This window comes from Leptonychotes weddellii, chromosome 2, assembly GCF_054177405.1.
Source record: "Leptonychotes weddellii isolate Sample4059 chromosome 2, ASM5417740v2, whole genome shotgun sequence".
Classification (NCBI taxonomy): Eukaryota; Metazoa; Chordata; class Mammalia; order Carnivora; family Phocidae; genus Leptonychotes; species Leptonychotes weddellii.
Genome location: NC_138370.1, coordinates 149,157,950 through 149,180,041, shown reverse-complemented (window position 1 = coordinate 149,180,041; position 22,092 = coordinate 149,157,950). Strand labels below are relative to the sequence as shown.

Here is a 22,092-nt window from a genome sequence, read left to right as displayed (position 1 = left end):
TGGCGATCAGATGGTCCTGGGCTTAAATCCTTTTTCTGCTGCTTTATTGGCTATATAACCTTCTGCAATTTGCTTTACCTTGCTGGGTCCAAACATAACAATGCCTGCCTATTGAGATAAACCGCAGGTTGATGACAGAACATGTGTGAAGCCTTAGTGTACTACCTGGCATACTGAATAAGTGGTGGTTTTTATTATTAATCTTAAGACCTAGTAGAAAAATTTTTTAAAAATTTTATTTTATTTGAAAGAGAGTATGGCATGAGTTGGGGGGGCAGGGGCAGGAGCAGAAGGAGAGGGACAAGCAGACTCGATGCCGAGCACGAAGCCCAACACAGGGTTCACAGGGCTCGATCCCACAACCCTGAGATCATGACCTGAGCCAAAATCAAGAGTCAGACACTCAACCGACTGAGCCATCCACGTGCCCCCATTAGAAAATTTTAGATACCAGATTATTCATTAATCACTAGGCTAACATAAACTTTAAAGGGAAATAAATTTAGGTAATGATGTCACAAAATTGAAGACTATTCTTTATACATGAACGTGATAAATGAAATCTGGCTTCAGTCTGTTTGATGCCATCTCTTTCTAGTCAGTTGCTCACCTAATTTAGAGGTCTTGGCTTTTAATTTTAATACATTTATTATAATTGAATAATGGCAGGAATTTTTTAAATGATGAATTTTACTCTTAAATGTACTGTTTCCAGGGTCGACACATGTTGAAGGATGATTGGACTGTGTGTCCACATTGCGACTTCCCTGCTCTGTACTCAGAATTTAAGATGTAAGTGTGCATTTGTTTCATTCAGTCACACAGATTTACCCAAAAATAGGCCTTTCATTCAACCCCTCTTTTATTTTGAGATCTCCTTATTCAGGACCCAAACCTTCTTGACCTTTGAGACCATTATCCTTAAAGAGGATCTTGCATGAGACTGAATATTCCTAATTCTTAAACTGCGTGATGAATATGTACTAAGGAGGTGTAGACAGGAATCGTTTTTCACGTTAGAATAACCCAAAGCTAAAGGAATAGTATATATTTAATCTACTCTGCCTTTCCCTCCCCAAACAGCATGTTAAACACTGAAAGCACATGTCCTATGTGTTCAGAAAGATTAAACTTTGCTCAACTGAAAAAAATCTCAGACTGTACCCAGTACCTGCGAACAGAGGTGGAGCAGTGAGTGGCCTGTGCAGGTAAGTCCCAGACCATCTACTCCCCTTCCCAGGGCCCAAGGAGCCACAGAGTAGACAGCGTTTTACACTTTGTATTGGCAGTGGCCCCTTTTTGTGCATCATGTAACTCGGTCAGATTTGAAGAATCTGACCACAAACCGTCGATGTCCTTTAAAAATGCTAGTCGTACTGTCTCCATGGTGACAAAGGCCTTTTGGCCAAGCAGCATCAAGGATTCCAACTATAATGTATTTTATCAAATCACAAGGGCTTCTTTTTAATCAGTCCATTAAAACCAGAGCCAGCTAGGAACAGTGGAGTTTTTTAAAGTTCAGAATGTATTATAAAACTTTTGGCATCCACAGATTTGAGAAATCCCTTTTTCTTTCCAAGTCTCATTCATGTCACGTGGAAGCTGCACACACCCCTTCCATTTGCATTCCACTGGCAAGAATTTTCCCATGGCCACACATACTGCAAAGGGAGGCAGGGAGCTTAGTCCCTGCCACAGCATCTCCCCTAACCTGGTTAAAACGCCACTCTAGGTTTTCTCACCACCTGCCTCAGTCAGGAGCCGCTCCGTTCAAGCCGCTGGTCTGGGGGGAAGCCCGGTCATTATCTGTGACTCATCTCACCCTCACCCCTGTCACCCAGTCCATGGGCAAGTCCTCTCAGTCTGCCTGCAGTGTATGGAGTTCCTTCATAAACCGTCCGGGAGCTTTTTATCGCATGTGCAAAAACAAAGAGCGTCAGCCACCGCCTCTGCTCACTGTGGGGCAGCCCCCCTAGCCTCTTTGCCGGTCCTTGCTGGTCCAAACTGCTTTCCATAGCACCTGCACGCTCTTACATTCCCACCAGCAACATATGAAGGCTCAGGTTTCCCCACATCCTCATCAACACTTGTCTTTTTGTTTATAATCATTCTAGTAGGTGTGAAGTGGTATCTCATTTGTGGTTTTGATTTCCCATTTTCCTAATGACTAAGGATATGGAACATCTTTTCACATGCTTGTTGGCCATTGTGTATCTTCTTTGGAGAACTGTCTATCCAAGTCCTTTACCTATTTTTTAACTGGGTAATTTGTCTTTTTATAGTTGAGTTATAAGAATTCTTAACAGACCCTAGACACCACTGTTTTATCAGATACATGACTTGCAAATATCTTCTCTCATCCTGTGGAATAATTTTTTACTTTCTTGATAGTATCCTTTGACGTAAATATTTTTATTTTAATGAAGTCCAGTTTATCTTTTTTCCCCTGTTTTTCCCCCCCTTTGGTTACTTGTGCTTTTGGAGTCCCATCTTAAAGAGTTTTATAGTTGTTGCTCTTACATTTACATCTTTGATCCATTTAATTTTTATGTATGGTGTGAGTTTAGGGATCCAACTTCCTTCTTTTGCCATGTACATGTCCCAGTACCTTTTGCTGAAGACTGTTCTTTCCCCATTGTTACTGGGTTGTCTTTTTGTTATTGAGTTGTAAAACTTCTTTTATTTGTATTTTCTAGATACAGGTCTGTCATATATTTTGCAAATATTTTCTCTTTCTGTGGCTTCCCAATTCTTCTCCTTAATGGTATCTTTTGATGAGATTTTGATGGAATTTATAATTTATACATTTTTAAGTTTTATGGTTATTGTATCCTGTCTAAAAAAATATTTGCCTACTAACAACTCCCAAGCATATTCTAATATGTTTTCTTTTAGAAGCCCTAGATCTGCGATCCATTTTGAAATTATTTTTGTTTACATTGTGAGACGAGGACTAACATTCTCCCCTGCCCCAACTGGATATCCAGTCTTCCGATACCATTTGTTGAAAAGTATTTTCTTTCCTCATTGAATTGCTTGGGTGCTTTTGTTGAAAACCAGTGAGGTTTTAAATACTGATCTATTTCTGGACTCTCTTCTTTTCCATTGATGTATTTGTCCCCTATTTCAATACTACACTGTCTTGGTTACTGTGGCTTTCTAGTATATCTAAAAGTCAGGTACTGTGGATCCTCCAATGTTGTCATTTTTTTCCAAGATTGTTTTGACTACTCTTAATCCTTTCCATCTCCCTATAAAATTTCAGAATCAGCTTGTCAAATTCTATTTTTAAAGCTTGCTCAAATTATGATTGGGATTCGTTTCGTTTTCCTGTTGCTGTATAACATTATCATAAATTTAGCATCTTAAAATAATATACATTAACTATGTCAATTTTTTTATTGATAGTTGACATCAGTTGTTTTTGGTGTATAACATAATGGTTATATATACAGAAATGATTACCATAGTGAGTTAACATCCACACCACACAGAGGTACAAATTTTTGTTAATGAGAACTTTTAAATCTCTGAGTAACTTCCAAATATATAATATGGTTAACTATAGTTAACATGCGGTACCTTATATCCCCCAGACTTATGACCTTGTACCTTTTGAGCACCTTCATCCATTCCACCCACTCCCCACCCCAGGCCTCTGGCAACAAATTGTTCTCTGTATCCATGAATTCCATTTTTTTCATACACATAAGTCAGACTATACAGTATTTTGTCTTTCTCTAATCTCACTTACCATAGTGCCCTCCCCGTCAGGGTCCATCCATGTTGTTGCAAATGGCAGTATTTCCTTCTTTTTTTATGGCTGAATAATATTCCTGTGTTTATGTGCATGCATGCATACACACGTGCCATTTTCTTTATCCAGTGTAGATGGACACTTACGGTTGTTTCCTAATCTTGGCTATTGTAAATAATGCCAAAATGAACATAGGGGTATCTTTTCAAGATAGTGATTTTGTTTTTCAGATAAATACCCAACAGTGGAACAGCTGGACCACATGGTAATTCTATTTTTAATTTTTTGAGGAAACTCTATACTGTTTTTCACTGTTGCTGCACCAGTTTGCATGCCTAGCAGTGCCCAAGGCACCTCCACATCCTTCCCAACACTTGTGATTTCTTGTCATTTTGGTAATAGCCATTTGAACAGGTGTGAGGTGATACATCATTGTGGTTTCGATTTACATTTCCCTGATGACCTGTGATGTTTAGCAGCACCCTTTCATGTACCTGTTGACCATCTGTGGTTGGAAAAGTTTCTATTCAGACCCTATGCCCATTTTTAAGTGGCTTTTTTTCTACTGAACTGTATGAGTTCTTTATATTAACCCTTTATCAGATCTATGCTTTGCAAATATTTTCTCCCAATCCATGTGCTGCCCTTTCATTTTGTTGGTGGTTTCTTTTGTTATGCAGAAGTTTTTTGTAGTTAGGATAGTCTCACTTGTTTACATCTGCTTTGCTGCCTTGTCGCCTTTGCTTTTGGTGTCAAATCCAAAAAATCCTTACCAAGACTGATGTCAAGGAGCTTATTACCCCCTATATTTTCTTCTAGGAGTTTTATGCTTTCAGGCCTTCTGTTCAAGTTTTTAATCCATTTTGAGTTGATTTTTGTGTATGGTGTGAGCTAGTGGTCCAGTTTTCCCAACACCACTTATTACAGAGACTCTCCTTTCCCCATTATATATTCCTGGCTCCTCTGTCACAAATTAATTGACCATATATACACAGGTTTATTTCTGAGCTCTCTATTCTGTTCCACTGATCTTCACATCTACTGTCTACTATGTGACTGTTTTTATGCCAATACCATACTGTTTTGATTACTATAGCTGTGTAATATAGTTTCAGGAAATGTGCCTCCAGTTGTGTTCTTCTTTCTCAAGATTGCTTTAGCTAATCAGGATCTTTTGTGGTTCCATACAAACATTAGGATTGTTTATTCTATTTTTGTGAAAAAATATCATTGGAAACTGATAGAAACTGCACTGAATCTGTAGACTGTTTTGGGTAGTATGGACACTTTAACAGTTTTGATTCTTCCAATCTGTGACCACAGAATATCTATTTGTCTTTAATTTCTTTCACCAATGTCTTACAGTTTTCAGCGTACAGGTCTTTCACCTCCTTGGTTAAATTTACACATAAGTATTTCATTCTTTTTTTATGCAGTTTTAAGTGGGATTGTTTTCTTAATCTCTGATAGTTCATTATTAGTGTATAGAAGTGCAAGAGATTTTTATATATTGATTTTGTATCCTGAAACTTCACTGAACTCATTTATTAGGCTTTAACAGTTTTTTAGTGGTCTTTAGGGTTGTCTATATATACCATGTCATCTGCAAATAGTGACACTTTAACTTCTTCCTTTCCAATTTGTATGCCTTTTCTTTCTTTTTCTTGCGTAACTGCTCTGGCTAGGACTTCAAGTACTATGTTTAATTAAAAGTGGCAAGAGTAGGGGTCCTTATCTTCTTTCTGATCTTAGAGGAAATGCTTTTAAGCTTTTAACCATTGAGAAGGATGATAGCTATGGGCTTCTCCTATATGGCCTTTATTATGCTGAGGTATGTTCCCTCTATACCCACTTTGGTGAAGTTTTTTAACATCAGTGGATGTTGAATACTGTTAAAATGCTTTTTCTGTATCTACTAACTGATCATATGATTTTTATTCTTCATTTTCTTAATGTGGTATATCACACTGATTGGTTTGTAGATGCTAAACTATCCTTGCATCCCTGGAATAAATCCCAGTTGATCGTGGTGTATGATCCTTTTAACATATTTTTGAATCCAGTTTGCTAATGGATTGCTTAGGATTTTTGCATCAATGTTCATCAGGAATATTGGCCTATTACTTTCTTTATTGTGGTATCCTTGTCTGGTTTTGGTAGCCAACTAATGCTGGCACATAAAATGAGTTTGGAAGGGTTCCCTCCTCTTCTATTTTTTGGAAGAGTTTGAGAAGGATTGGTTTGAATGCTTTAAATGTTGGTAAAATTCACCAGTGAAGCCATCTTGTCTTAGACTTTTGTTTGCTGGGAGGTTTTTTGATTACTTCAACCTCCTTTCTAGTAATTGGTCTGCTCAGATTTTCTGTTTCTTCATGATTCAGTCTTGTAAGGTTATATGTTTCTAGGAATATTCCATTTCTTTTCTGTTTCATTTGTCGGTGTGTAGTAGTTCATAGTAGTCTTTTATGATCTTTTGTATTTGTGTTATCCGTTTAATATCGCCTCTTTCATTTCTGAGTCCTTTTCTCTTGGTGAGTCTAGCTAAAGGTTTATCTATTTTCTTTAACCAGCTTTTTTATTGCTGTTTTTTATTGTCTTTTTAGTGTCTTTCCTTTATTTCTGCTCTTTGTTATTTTCTTCCTTCTATTAACTTTAGCTTAGCTTGTTCTTTCTGGTTCCTTGAGGTATAAAGTTAGTTATGTTTACCTTGAGATCCTTCTTGTTTCCTGATGTAGGCATTAATTGCTATGAGCTTCCCTCTTAAAACTGCTTTTGTTGGGCGCCTGGGTGGCTCAGTTGGTTAAGCAACTGCCTTCGGCTCAGGTCATGATCCTGGAGTCCCGGGATCGAGTCCCACATCGGGCTCCCTGCTCAGTGGGAGGTCTCCTCCCTCTGACCCTCCCCCTCTCAAGCTCTCTGTCTCTCATTCTCTCTCTCAGATAAATAAATAAAAATCTTTAAAAAAAAAAAAAAAAAAACTGCTTTCACCGCATCCCTTAAGTTTTGGTATATTGTCTTTCCATTTTCATTTGTCTCAAGATATTTTTTCTTTTGATTTCTTCTCTGACCCACTGGTTGTTCCATACCATGTTGTTGAATCTCCACATATTTTTGAATTTTCCAGTTTTCTTCTTATAAATGACTTCTAGTTCCATACCATTGTGGTTAGAAAAGATGTTCAGTCTTCTTAAATTTATTGACTTGTTTTCATAGCCTAACCTATGATCTGTCCTCGAGAATGTTTCATGTGTGCTTAAGTCTGTGTATTCTGCTTTTGGATGAAATGCACTGTAAATGTCTGTTAAGTGCGGTGTTTCCTTATATTGATTTCCTGTCTGGATGATTTATCCACTGTGTCCCCTACTCTTACTATATTGTTATTTTTTAGACCTTAATTTTTGCTTTATATCTTTAGATGTTTCTATGTTGGGTGCATACTTACAAATGTTATATCCATTTTTGTGTTGACCTTTTTTCATTGTATAATGACCTTCTTTTGATTTCCATTAGCCTGGAATATCCTTCCCATTCCTTCACTTTCAGTCTGTGTCCTTAAAACTGAGTCTCTTGTGATCATCAGGATAGATGGATATTGTTTTTTAATCCATTCAGCCACTCTTGATCAAAGGATTTAGCAATTTGCATTTAAAGTAATTATTGACAGACATGGACTTACAAAATAGCCAGAAAACAATAAAAATGGCAGTAAGTCCATTGTTCCTTTCTTCTTTTTGATTTAATGACTTTCTATAGGGGTATGCTTAGATCCCTTTTATCTTTCGTGTATCTACTGTAGATTTTTGTTTTGTGGTTACCATGAGGATTACATTCAGCCTATTTTAAGTTGATAACAAGTTCTGAGGCTCTACATTTTTACTCCCCATTGTTTTTGCTGTCATAGTTTGTATCTCTGCATCTTGGGTGTCCATTACTGTCATGATGGTTATTTTTATTACTTTTGTAAGTGATTAACCCACCACCATTACAACAAGATTATTCTGAACTTATATATTAACCTTTAAGCATTCAGATTTATACTTTCATATGTTTTCCTCTTATTAACCAGCACTTCCAGCTTAAAGAAGCACCTTTAACATTTCCTAAGGCTAGTCTAGCGGTGATGAACTCCTTAGGTCTTCCTTGTCTGGAAAACTGTGTTTCAATTCCGAAGGACAACACTGCCAGGTAGAATATTCTTGGTTAGCATTTCTTTTCTTTCACAGCAGTTTATGTCACGCCACTGTCTTCTCGTCTGCAAAGGTTTCTACTGAAAAAGTTGCTGATGGTCTTACAGGGGTTCCCTTGTATGTAACAAGTTGCTTCTCTCCTTTCGCTTTTGGCAATTTAATTATAATGTGTCTTGGTGTGGGTCTCTTTGGGTTCATCTTGCTTGGAACTCTGAGTTTCCTGGATCTGGATGTCTGTTTCCTTCCCCAAGTTAGGGAAATTTTCAGACTCACTCCTCTCTTTTAGGACCCTTATAATGTGAATATTGGTTGATGTTATCCCATAAATCCCTTAAACTGTAATCACTTTTTTTCATGCTTTTATCTTTTTGCTGTGCTGATTAGATGAGTTCCATGGACCTGTCTTCAGTTTCATTGATCCCTTCTGTTCATTTATTCTGCTATTGAGCCTTTTTATTGTATTATCCAGTTCAGTGGTTGTATTCTTCAAGTCTGTGATTTGTTTAGTACTTTCTTCACTTTGTTCATGAATTGTTTTTATGATCATTACTGTAAACTCTTTATCATGTAAATCACTTACCTCCATTTCATTACGGTCTTTTTCTGAGGTTCTACCTGTTTGTTTGGAACATATTCCTGTTTCCTCATTTTCACTGACTCTGTGTTGGTTTCTACACATTAGCTAAGACAGCCACCTCTCCCAGTCTTGAAGGAGTGGCCGCATGTAGGAAATGAGCCTAACCATTCAACACTACCCTGGTTCTTCCTTCTTAGTTGCTCCCAAGACCTGTCAGTATCCTGAAGGGGGAATCTCAGTCAGCACCTAGATGCAGGCTGATTGGAAGGCGAACCTTCAGGCCACAGTTATTAAATTAAGCAAATAAGCCTCTTTCATAAACACCGGCCATTTCTGTCTGCTGCCTCTGCATTATGGCCTGGAAGACTAGCTGGTTAAGAATGGTTTCTGTTTGTGACAGTCCAGTTGGGACTTGCAAACGTAAAACCCTGATGGCCACCAGAGTTAAGTGATTAAGGGGTGTCCCCTGGGTGGCAGCAGAAACTGGAGTGCCAGACTTGTGCACAAGCTCCTTTTTGAGAGAGCCACCTGGCACAAGGCAGAGAAAGAACACAAAGATGGTGCCTGCTAGCCCTGCAGTCTCAGCAGAGTGTTGCAGCTGGCCCCTAAGTATGTGTTAAATTAGAAGCCTGCCCCTCAAGCCAAAGCTTTTAATAGGCCTTTTTCACATAGACTGGGTGCACTTCAGTCTGCTACCTCTGAGCTGGGCCCTGGGGGATTAGCCACTGTGGGTCCATGTGATCTCATTTTGAACTGTTTTTTAGTTTGCCATGTTCTTTTAGTTCTCATGGATACAAGGCCTGTTGCCTTTTAAAGCTAGAGGTTTTGGAGGCCCATCTCTCAGGTGGAAGCCTTAAAAGTCAGGTCATCAGATGGGGGGGTCCAAACCCTTCACTCCTCAGGGAGAAGCTAGGAGTTGTTGAATTCCCTCCTGGTTGTGTGTCTTCATTGGAGGGTGGGGGGGGGAAGTATATGGCAAAATTTTCTCACCCTCTCCTACCTGTTTTTGATGTGGGTTTTTTCTTTTTCACCTGATATGCAGCAGTTGCTCAGCTAGTTTCTGGATCTCTTTCAGAGGGACTTGTTCCATATGTAGCTGTAGATGCACTGCGTCCATAGGAAGAGGTAGTTCAGGATCTTCCTACATTGCCATCTTGAACCAGAACCTATCTATCTCACAATTTCTGTGGATCAGTAATATAGGCACGGCTTAGCAGAGTCTTCTGTTCAGGATCTCAAAAGGCTGCAGCTGGTTGGAGCTGCAATCTAATGTGAGACTCTTGTCCAGCCTGTTGGTGAATTCCATTCTTACCGTGAGAGTACTGGGGCCCTCAGATCCTAGAAGCAGCCCTCAGTTTTCTAACACATGGCATTCCCTTAAACGTGGAACTGTGCTTCTTCTAGTCCAGCATAAAAGTCTCTTCTAAGCCTGTGAAGTTCAAGGGTTTACATGGAGTTTATATGCAGATTTTCGGGATATTATCCCTATCATTTCAGTAGTTCTGGCAAGCCCAAATTCTGTTCTCTCTCTGAGCTAGTAAGACTATGACTTCACTGTCCTCATGGACTTACCCTCAGGTGCAAACACATATGAAGATGAATCTTACCCAGTGGACTTCTCTTCTTTCAAGAGTTTACACCTTTCCGATCTCTACCAGCTTTTGGTTGCTTTTCCAATGCCTTTGAATAGTTATATTTTGTCCTGAGTTTGTAACTATTATCTGCAGGAGGATACTCTGCAATTCCACCAAAGGAGGATCTTATGTTTTTAACATAGACTCTCTCCACACTATCCCTGCGTTAAAGTAGAGGCTTAGTCCCATGGTTCCTATATGGAAGTTATGATTATGCTACAATTGTGACTATAAAAAGTCACTATAAATGTCTTATTGTACAATGAATATTAGTTGAGGCTACTGTTCACTGACTCCTTTTAGATAAGGAACCATTAATGACCATTCAGTTTCAGGAAAATCTTCATAGATTGCTGAGCACTTACCTTGCATTTTCCCATTCTTACCAGTAAAGTGGCTATTATCATCACCCTCACTTTATAACAGTTTAACAGTTCGCATGTACACTTTCAGATTTAAACTCAATACTGATTACAGACCAGAGGTTTCTAACTTGAATAGTCATCCTGCTCCACATTCCAGAAATGAGCAAAAACTTCTTTAGTATAGCTTGGCTTTATTAGTGTCTGCCAGTTACTTAAACACTTCTAAAGATGTGGGGGTTGTCTTTTTTTTTTTTTTGTCTTTTCTAGATATGTTCCTGCTGAAAAGATTCCACAGGAGGCCAAGTTTCTACTCCTGATGGCTTCTGGATACAGAAAAAACACAGACATTGTACAGCTGCCACTGTAGAGTGGCAAAACAGTGACATATAGCCTTGCGGTTTGTTATACTTCGTAGAGTTCCTCTTCAAAGTCTTACATATTCTATGCTCTACACTGTTAATAGTAGCCTATGATGTAACTGTAAATATTCAACTTTTTGATAACTTTTATATTTCGAAATATCTCCTTTAAAATAAAATTGTTGATTAGATATTTGTAATGTTTTCCTGGATTTGGAGACAGAAAAAGGGAGACAGCATTGTGAAGTCTGAGCAGCACAGACGTTAACACTTAAAAGTTTGAAATGAGAAGTTTAGCACAGTCTTAGAATAAAAACACCAATTTGAAAGAATGAAACTATAAACCACAAGCTATCTCCTGAGTTGTTAATTCCTTTCACAAAATTAAATCATGTGATTTCCCCTGAAGATGTACATTTTCCAGAATCTTCCCCATATCACACACACCCCCGTTTTTCCTACATCAGTATATGCTTCCTTGTCAGCCAAAGCCAATGTCACCAAAGTCTGAGCAGCTGGCAGAAATGAGGCAAATAGCCTAACTCTGAATGTTAACAGCATAGCCACCAGCATCCTGAGTATTACAAAGGTACCTGCAAGCCTATGGTAGTACCCAAGGGACAATAATGTTTTATCACATCCAAGTATCCACATACATGATGCCTCCAACTTTATGATCTGATCTTCCTCCCACAAAGCCTGGCTAGAGAATAGGCCAGAGGCCTTGGCTTTACTAAGTGATACAAGTCATTATCATTAAACCACCTATCATCCTCTTGTTTTCCCATTATCACTGGAGGGATGTTGTAAAGTTATAGGAATAAGAGCCACAGGCACTTGGGATCTGTGAGAGTAAAGCACATCATATCTGGGGAGTTATGGGCTTTAAACATTCCAGAACTTATTTAGGAAGATACTCCTCCCAGTACATACAACACTGCTCCTTGTTAATAACTTCAAGAGGCCAAATAATGTTGCTGCAATAATGGACCGCAAAAACTTAACAGGATGAAGGATAAAGCACAGTAGTTTGTTACAGCTTCCAAAATGGCCAAGACACAATGGATGTTAAAAGAAGTATGCAGTTTTATTCTGCAAAGACACGTGGCCATCACGTAGCTCCAGCAGATCCATGTTGTCCTCCTATTTTAAAGAGCGTATTTATAACCTCTAACTCTAAAAATTATTTCTTATACATTGATTATGCCAATCAATCACAGAGTATTTAGAATTATTAACAAAATCATAATTTACAAGTAAACTCATATTCATTGTTCTGGCTGCAAGGAGATTACACTCCCTTTCCTGGCGAATAAAAAACAAGTAGGCAGACATGACTTTCGTATCAAAAAGCAATAGAAACAGAAGAATATGCGAAAGAAAGCCATGCTCACCCCACTGGTGAGGTGAGGCAGTCGTCAATCAAGGAGATCTTCACTGAAGCAGAAGTTTCGAGCTGGGCTTTAACAAAGAGAGGGGCAAGACTGAAGGCAACATTTTATTCCCATAATGAACTTAGTCTACACGAAAGACATTTTTCACACTGGTAAGTACACTTTAAATGTCTCAAGAACTTCATGTCTCACCTCCCAAACAATACTGTCAATTACTTAAAGGGAGGAAATAGTATCCTAATTTTACATTCCTTTTAGCACATACCTCTGAACATTTCCTGACAAAATTTCAAAACAGCTAGACAGCTAAATTCCAGGCTACTTCCACAGCCTCAGAGCCACTCAGCAAGTACAGTTACAGAGACAATCTAAAATTCCGGTACGGTTTGTGGAATCAGTCACAGGGCAGAACCAGAGCTCCCAGAGGCAAACAAAAGCCAGCATTCATTTTGTCCCAAGTCAGAGTGAGACTAAGATTCTGACCTGACCTAGACCCTACTGGTTTGAACCTGATGAGTTGAGACTCTGGAAGGCTAAAAATGTGGCAATCCTTTTACAGCCGCCCATCCCCTCCAGTGATGCCACAGAGGCCTGTCCATGACATGCTGTTCACAACAGAGATATGGCTGGCACTCATAGAGGTAATCAAGTTGGGAATGAGAGTTCTGACTGTCTAACGGCCAAAGTTCTGCTTCACACAACTGGTTAGTGAGGAAGAGTTAGCTTTTTACCCAATCGTTTGCAAACTAATAAGGAATGTAATATACCAACATACTATTTTACTGTACAAGATGACATTCTTAAGAATTTGCACATGTGTCATGTGGAACATGTTTATTCCTGATTTATATTTTGTAAGATATTTGACAATATACAAAGAACACCAGTTCTAGGTGGTGACTGTTTTGTATTATGATTTATTTACAAAATTTCACCACATAATAGTAACTATCTTTTTAAAAAAATCCGCATCGGTCCTATAAAGGCCATTGGGATAAATTCTTAAGCCTACAAAAGTTGCCTTAGTACCAATGTTCCCAGGCATATTACTGTTAACTAAAATTTGACTCCAAAGCTCACATGTAGTTTCTGATTATACACAGTCAATATGAAGCACAATCTAATTAGATTGACAGGGGACAGTGGAGGACCCAAGCAGTCCTATCAACCTCTATAAGAGGTGTATGTTAGCCTACTGGTTACATCCCTCTAGCTGTACCACCGTTTATTTATAATGGGACCACTGAGTTGCCCCATTATGCTAAAATATGATTCCTTTGGAAAAAACAAGGCATTATCTAGACAAGCTAGACGGGTCAACGGGGTGAGTAAAAAGTGGCTGTCAGTAGTGAAAAACAGTTTCATTTCATTTCTTTGAACTTTTTCCTTTTCCTTTTCTGGACTCCTTATCTTTTTCTGATTTTGAAGGCTTTGAAGATTTTGTCTTTTTCTGTTGGGAGAGAAGAATGCACAAAATAGTTAAAAGCTGTATTTATGAGGCAATGAAATAAGTCAATTTCTACAATAAAGCAGATCTTTACCTGCAACGTAATAGAAAGGTTGCAAACATCTTCACCTACCACCACTCCAGATAAGCTTACTTTCAAGGAACAACTGGGCTAGTTGGAGCCTTTAACTACAGAAAAGCTATTCAGAATCTAGAACTAAGACACGTTCCCCAAGCATAGTTTCTTGGATTTAGGAGATAGGTATATTTAGGAAAGACAAAATGAGCAGGAGATAATTTACTAGTAAGGTAATGTTTTAATGAATTTCCTTTTCTTTCAGTTTCCGATTAGAGATCTAAACACGTTTGGTTTGAGAAGGGGAGAGAGGGAGACAACCTCTTATGTCTACACAAGACTAGAGAGCTACACTGCAGAAGGCCGCTTTTCCTACCCTTGCATATACAAAACAGAAATGAGGGACAAGAATGACACACACTAAGGAAAGAAGAGAACACAGACTAGATTCCTTTGCCTTAGCCAAAGGTAAACAGTAGGCTGGTACCATAAATGGTTTTAATCTTTCCTAGCACAAGACAAGATTGTTTCAATCTGAGAAATTTCTATAGGCAGTTCAATGGCTATAGCAAAACACAAATTACAGAAGAAAGAGTTTCACTGAAAATGTTTTTCTTAATTAAACTGTAAAAATATGTGTCTATGGTAAAGCACACACGAATGACCAAATAAAACTGGTACTTTTTCTAACAGCATATGACCATCATATGATGGCCTATTTTCTTGCCTTCTTCCACTATTATAAGCAGCTATTTATAAGAATAAAATCTACACCTTCTCTACCCTCAATGTGATGAACGTAAAAACTTAAAAACAGGCCCTGAATAATTTCAGAAGGCGAGCTGTACACAAGAAAAGATAAACTACCAAGGGAATATCATGGCATTTCCTGTCTGCAGCTTAAAATACTACCTTGATCATTGCATCAGTTTCCACAGAGTCTTGGTCTTTCTCATCAGATTGAGAGTCATCTTCATTTAACTCTTCATTGTATTCAGAATCCAGTGCTGGGCCTGGGCTGTGTCTGGGTGTCTTTACTGCCTGAAGTGAATATGGAGTAAGGTGGACTTCCTTATTGTAAGTTCTTGTGAAGGCTGCTTTCACCTATAGGAAAGGAACAGAAAGAGGCTGTTAAAAATAAGTGCCAAGCAATCCTAATTTTAAACCAAAGGTTTTGTGAGATCCTGCAAGATCCTTGAAATATTCTGTGAAATATTTACGCATGTACATGTAAGTGTACTTATATACATTTTTCTACAGAGAAGTTCTATGTTTTTCATGACATTCTTAAGAGAGCCCATGACTCAAAAATAAGAACTAGTATTTGGGAACATTAGGCAGGAAAAAAAAAAAAAAAGGAACTTTAGCTCATCATTTTTGCCTATTTAGTGCATCCCACAGTCCTATAAAGTGAGAAGCATAGTGAATCAATAAATCAAAAAAGACTTACAATAAGGTACAAGTTAAACTTGGCCTTTAATTACTACAAAATACATAAATTACCTTTATCATAAAATGGTTAATTCAAAATACAAAGTAACTTGAAAGCCTTAACTTGAAGCTTCTAAACATAATTGTAGAATTAGTCCTTGAATTCTAACAATGGAGGTCTCTCATGAGAGAATTTACCCATAACCATAAAGTCAGATCAAAATTCTAGAGAAGGCAAGCCATAGAGAATATATCTTCTAAAACAGCACCAAAGTGGGGCGCCTGGGTGGCTCAGTTGTTAAGCGTCTGCCTTCGGCTCAGGTCATGATCCCACGGTCCTAGGATCGAGCCCTGCATCGGGCTCCCTGCCCTGTGTTCCGGAAGCCTGCTTCTCCCTCTCCCACTCCCCCTGCTTGTGTTCCCTCTCGCTGTGTCTCTGTCAAATAAATAAATAAAATCTTTAAAAAATAAATAAATAAAATAAAACAGCACCAAAGAAACAGGCAGAGTGTGAGGTACTGGATATTACAGATCCATGTTATGTCATTTTAGTTTTTTCATGCTCATTATATAAAGAAAGTAGGGAATATATTATTACATAGTAAATTGTCCAACTATAATAAATACTAAGTTCACAGATTAGGCAGACTGAGAAAAAGTATAAAACTCCTCAGCCAATAAACACATCTTTCTTCTCATAATGTATTACCACCACCTGACTTACTTCCCCAGGCTCATCCACCCGACTTTACATGGAATACATTTATATACTGGCTTCTCAGATTTCATGTCTTGCTTTTCCACTCAACATAAAGCAATGATAAAACTACAAATCGTTAAGGTCAAATCCAGAAGTCCATTCTTAATACTGCACTCAAATAGTATCTTTGGAAAGCATAGGCCATAAGAAGCAAAAAGCATTTAAGGGGAAAAAATTAAACCTTTTTAAAGCACCTACGGCATCTCTGAAATACTCCTACTACAAACCTGTAATCACAAAGTGACAGAGAACCAGTGAGTTACACAATTTACCTTGGGGTCCAGCTTGGAGAAGGGACTAGATTTGCCTCCCCAGCTGCTAATTTCCATGATATTCTCAAAGTCTTCTTTCATCAAGTAGTAGGTGTCCATAAGAGCAATAACGTCCTGTACTCCTTCTACCCCTTGTGAGGTCAAGGGCTGTACAAGCGCATCCCTTACATGGGACAGATAATCCATGTTTACAGTCCTTCTGCTGGAATAAGTTCTGAAACCAAAACAAAAGAAACATAACTGTAGTCAGTGGCAAACTACCACCAACTCAAGTCATAGTGTGAAGTTCAATCCACTTTTAATAATGCCCAATGTAATGTCTACTATTTAACAGCTGGTAGAGAAAGCCTAGCACTACACCATCAGGATGATGGACACACACCAGTGTGCTCAAAGGGAATGAATTTTCTACTTCTCTGGATCAATGAATGAAAAACACAAATGTAGGTTCTACTTGCAACCTACTCTCAAGGCCTGGGCAACAACAGGATTTCTATGTGCTCATACTTAATATAGCCAAAGATTACTCATTCCTAGTTCCAAATATTAAAAGGCAGTGAGATTTCCTACCTCAAGTTCCACTGCTACTTACTACATGACGGTCTGCAATACCTTTTGATCTGATTATAACATACAAAATTATATATGAATATTTCCCTCATATTTCCTAATAGGGTTACTCTGAAATCTTTAGTTCTAGAGCAGGGCTTTCCCCAAACTAAGAAAACTGCAGAAAATGTCCCTGCACAATCACAAGATAGTCCACACTTGTGAGGGGAAGGCTTCAGGAAAAAGTCTGCTGAGAACTACAATGTTACCATGAAATGACTTTCTCTCGCGCTCTTAAATACTGTCACTCAAAGACAGAAAATAGATGAACAGAACAAAATGCCACCAATCTAAATCTTTCCAATCCAGCTGCCTCCATCATCAAATGAGGCAATTATATGTGTGCATAATCCAAACGAGAAACCTCAAAAGCTGTTAGGCTTCAGAACCCATGAAAATGTTAAAATTATTAATGGGTCCTGCTCTTGCCTTCAGGTAACTGAGTCTGAACAGTTCTCTTGATTAGAAATCTAGAACCCTGCCCCCAACTGTTTTACTACCTAGGCAAAGAATCCAAAAAAACCCTTATTTTAAATTCACCCATTTCCTCTAGATTCAGTCTTCTATAATCAAGCACAATTAGTACTTAAAGACAAGTATGAGCCCTAAGCCACAGTGCCTAAGAAAATCATGAAACTTTTTCAAAAGTATTCTCTTATATTTTGTTACATTACTGTTATCTTTTACTCCAAATCACAGAGAATTCAACTCTAGAAAAGTCTAAAGGTATCTAGTGTTCCTAAATCAAGGGTTCTTAACCTCAGAAATCTGTAATTCCCCTAGCATTGTTTGTGCATTCGCACATTTGGGAGTAATAAAGATCAAAGAGCTTTCAGATTCTCAAAGGCATCTATAACCCCAACAAGAACTAATGATAAAAATCGCACTTCCAAAAGTTCAATGACTTAATCAGGGTTAAAAAGTTAAATAGGGGGGCGCCTGGGTGGCTCAGTCATTAAGTGTCTGCCTTCAGCTCAGGTCATGATCCTGGGGTCCTGGGATCGAGCCCTGCATCGGGCTCCTTGCTCGGCGGGAAGCCTGCTTCTCCTTCTCCCACTCCCCCTGCTTGTCGTTCCTGCTCTCGCTATCTCTCTATCAAATAAATAAATAAAATCTTCAAAAAAAAAAAAGTTAAATAGGAAGGTCCTAATTTACTTTAAAAATTGTGAAATTCACTATAGATCCTTTGATGATGACAATGTCCTGTGTGTGATTCATTAGGGAACATTTACCAACCAATTTTATATGCTGGATGGGTAGGCCTCAGTTCCTACCAGAAATGTTCGGTCTAATGGGAGAAGGGGACGGATACACAAAAGCACAGCCACAAAACAAAGTGGAAGTCCAGTGCTCACAATCTACATGAAGGGTGGGGGAGTCAAAGGCGGATACCCCTAGGGCACAGGGATACATCACCTTTTTAAAAAACAGAGGGCAAGGAATAGGAAAAGAGCTCAAAGCCAGGCCTCCCACTTGAGCAATGAGAAGAGCAGTGGGAAATGCAACCCTTTCTAATTTCTAGAGGCCATGGACATCCCTTCGCTCATGGTCTTTTTTCCCTTCTTCAAAGCCAACAATGTAACATCTTAAAATCTCTTTCTCTCTGACTTGATATGGCTGCCCCCCCTACACACTTTTTTTTTTGGTAAAGATCCTTATAATTACACTGGGCCTGCCCATATAATCCAGGACATTCTTTGCATCTTAAGGTGGCAATAAATTTGTGTTATTTTAAACCATTAAGTTTTGGTAATTTGTTACAGCAACAATAGGAAACGATTACAAGAGTGGCAAAAAAAGACCCATGCCATAGGCTAAGAAGAGGGACCACAGTAGGAAGTAGAATTCTACAGGAAGAAGAAAGGAACCATTTCAGTTCAGCTTCAGAAAAAAGTTAAGAGTGGACCAACGTTAACATTCCCTCCAGAGATCAGAAAGAGAAGTAAGACTGCTCAAGTAGTTCTTCGTGGTTAAAAATAAATTCCTAAAGTTCACTTAATATTTATGTGCATGCACATTTTCTAAGTTTCTAAACTTTAACAAATTGTACCAAATAACAAGAATTTTTGGACTTCATTAAACTTCTCCAGGCACATTGATTTTCAGTCATCTGCATGTCTGCCTCCTACTGTTATATGCTAAACTGTGTCCCCTACCCTAAATGACTAGGTCAGTTTACTACTAGGATAGGTACTATAACCTAGTATCCTACTAGGACTATTTAAATAGTCCCCTTTTTCCTATTAAATTATTTGGAAGCTGAGACATTATGTATGCCTACTAGTAACAGGCATAGTCATGATAAACAGTAGCCCTACCTCAGATTTACATAGCTTTAAAATTTATCTTAAAGTTATGGCACATCTACCAACTGGGCTTATTCTCCAAAGTATACTTTTAAGTGACAAAACAAGCATTATACTAATTATAGATAATAAAACTCAGGCCCACAAAATATAAGGAACTTATCCAGGATCATTTATCTAGTTCGCAATAAAATCAAAACTGGAGGGGCGCCTGGGTGGCTCAGTCGTTAAGCGTCTGCCTTCGGCTCAGGTCATTATCTCAGGGTCCTGGGATCGAGCCCCACATCAGGCTCCCTGCTCGGTGGGAAGCCTGCTTCTCCCTCTCCCACTCCCCCTGCTTGTGTTCCCTCTCTCGCTGTGCCTCTCTCTGTCAAATAAATAAATAAAAATCTTTAAAAAAAAAAAAATCAAAACTGAAACACAAATCTTTTGACTTATGCTATCCTCACTGGACAAAGGTTAAATAAATACACTACACTGATAAAATGCCACACATGGACTAATACCACTTACCTAAGACTCATGTGCAGTGCTAGGTCCTGTACAATACGATCATGTTTGCCGGTAGATGAGTGCTTCCCCAACCAGCTTGGGAAGGTAGGAAACTGAGTCATGTACCCCCTCATTAACTCTCCAGGAAGAACACTGGCATAAATGGCCTGAAAAAAATCAATTGCCATCCACAATTTGAATTCAGTACAAAGTTGCTTCCTACACAGCTGTTGGATTCCAAAGAGTCTGGAGCAAATGAAGCAACACTGTCCCAGGTACCTAATTCCAGGGCATTACACCCTTTCCCTCTGTCTCTCATCTGTCAGTATGGGAAACCACTCCCGGAGAAAACAACGTTATCAGTCCAATACATGTTATAGCCCGCAGAGAGATCATCTGGCAGTTCGGCCTCCTCAACCAACTGATCCCAACATACCAGTTACTGCATGATGCAGAAAAGACTTTAAAAGGAATACGACTGGGATGCCTGGGTGGCTCAGTCGTTAAGCGTCTGCCTTCGGCTCAGGTCATGATCCCAGGTTCCTGGGATCGAGCCCTGCATCGGGCTCCCTGCTTGGCGGGAAGCCTGCTTCTCCCTCTCCCACTCCCCCTGCTTGTGTTCCTGCTCTCGCTATCTCTCTCTCTGTCAAATAAATAAATAAAATCTTAAAAAAAAAAAAAAGGAACATGATTGTCTTTAACATAAACTATTGATAGCACAGGTAGATCAAAGCATGGAAAACTGAATAGAGTATTAAGTAAACTGGTACTTGAGAAAAGATTTTTACAAAGGTATCCTTGATATCTTCTAGATCCAGGGCTCATACTTTTTTAAAGTTGGAATTATACATAAATTTTGTATCCTGCTTTATTCTAATAATATTCTCTCATAAGCATTTTTCATATTAGACAATCTTTATAAATAATTTTAAGGAATGCATAATATTCCATCAAGAGTATTTACCATAATTAATCATTCTCCAACTTCCAGACATGGAGATTTTCTCTGATTTCTTACAGTATCAAAACTCATGTAATATTTTTGTACATTCAGCTCTCCTATGTTTAAAGTTATTTCTTTAGGATAAATTCTTAAAGATACAATTATTAGTTTAAAAAATGAACACTTGTAAAACATAAGAGAAAGGATTCTTTATATCCAGAATGAATCTTTGTTTTTTGTTTCCCAACAATGTATAGGTAGAATTAAGAGAGGAGTAGGCCTTCCAGAAGTCCCTTGCATATTATTACTTGGGCCAATAATGCCGTATAAATATGCAAAACTCAAGAAGAAATAATATTCTTAATTATGAAAGTTTGTAAAACTCTGTTTTGAGTGAAAGTTACCACCTAAATAAAGTACCAGTATAAAGCTGCCTCTTCAGCAAGGAAGAAGACAATCAGAATTCACATATCAGAGAAGTAGCTGCTGACCTGCCCCGGGTGCATCTTCAAGTAGGAGCTACTTAGTCACCATCGGGGAGGCTCAAGAATAACAAAAAAGAAAGGCATTCTTAAGGTAAAACAGAGCAAATAAAACTTTTGACTAACATCTTATTTATGTCCAGAATCTAATGTTCCTATTTCCATATGTCCACTTACATAAAGACATTTTGAAACCCTGAAAAGTAAGGCTATTTTTATGTTTCATTTTTATTAAGAAATAGACAACTGTGACCCCAGAGTATTTTAATCTAGAACAGACTTTATTTTTGCCGTAAGAGCCATAATGTTTCTCTGGTATTTCACATAACTACAGGAGCTCACAGCTCTTCTGTTTTACCTAAAGCAGAGTCTGCATCGTGCTTACCTGTGCGGGCAGAAGACTCCAGTTTTGCTTACTCCGGATCTGACGGTCCACTAGGTCACCATCGCATATGCTATCTGCTGCTCTGCTTAAAAGCATCAGGTGCTTTTTCATGTCACCCCTGCATAAATAAAGCAGTCTGGATCACACCACTGTCCATACCTCCTACTCCTCTCTCCCAGGAACATGGCCTACCCCTCACTAGCTCTGAACACTCACCCTGCAGCTACAGGCTTCACGTGTATGTAGTTCTCCTGGACAAAGAGGGGTGCTATTGAGTAATCATGAAAGAACAGATCGGACTTGTCCACAAGTGACATATGAGCAGTCTCCTCTCCAGCTGCAAACACCTTCCGGGCAACATCAAATGGGCCCTAAAAAAAGGGAAGGACACACCTAGTAGGACGGCCAATGTCCAAAATACTGACAACATCAAATGCTGGCAGAGATGTGGAGCAACAGGAACTCTCATTTATTGCTAGTAGGAATGCAAAATGGTATAGTCACTTGGAAGACAGACTGGCAGTTTTTTTTACAAAACTAAATATACTCTTAATTGTCCTCCTTGGTATTTATCCAAACGAATTGAAAACATACTACACAAAAAACCTGCACATGG

At 38.6% G+C, this 22,092-nt stretch overlaps 2 protein-coding genes across 6 annotated transcripts in view; one reads left to right on the top strand and one right to left on the bottom strand.

The window, feature by feature from the left end:
- The window catches only part of WDR19 (WD repeat domain 19), an 80,587-nt gene extending 69,517 nt beyond the window's left edge, over positions 1–11,070 (top strand). The window contains exons 31-33 of the mRNA XM_081812441.1: positions 716–792; positions 1,084–1,208; positions 10,788–11,070. Of these exons, the coding sequence (XP_081668567.1) occupies positions 716–792; positions 1,084–1,195 (189 nt within the window). The 3' untranslated portion in view covers positions 1,196–1,208; positions 10,788–11,070. The remainder of the gene's footprint in view (positions 1–715; positions 793–1,083; positions 1,209–10,787) is intronic.
- The window catches only part of RFC1 (replication factor C subunit 1), an 87,829-nt gene continuing 73,349 nt past the window's right edge, over positions 7,613–22,092 (bottom strand). For all 5 annotated transcript variants that reach the window (XM_031027015.2, XM_081812445.1, XM_081812442.1 and 2 more), the window contains 6 exons: positions 21,693–21,847; positions 21,477–21,594; positions 19,688–19,833; positions 16,260–16,473; positions 14,709–14,900; positions 7,613–13,723 (listed from right to left, as the gene is read on the bottom strand). In XM_031027015.2, coding sequence (XP_030882875.1) covers positions 13,640–13,723; positions 14,709–14,900; positions 16,260–16,473; positions 19,688–19,833; positions 21,477–21,594; positions 21,693–21,847 — 909 coding nt within the window. In that variant the 3' untranslated portion in view covers positions 7,613–13,639. The remainder of the gene's footprint in view (positions 13,724–14,708; positions 14,901–16,259; positions 16,474–19,687; positions 19,834–21,476; positions 21,595–21,692; positions 21,848–22,092) is intronic.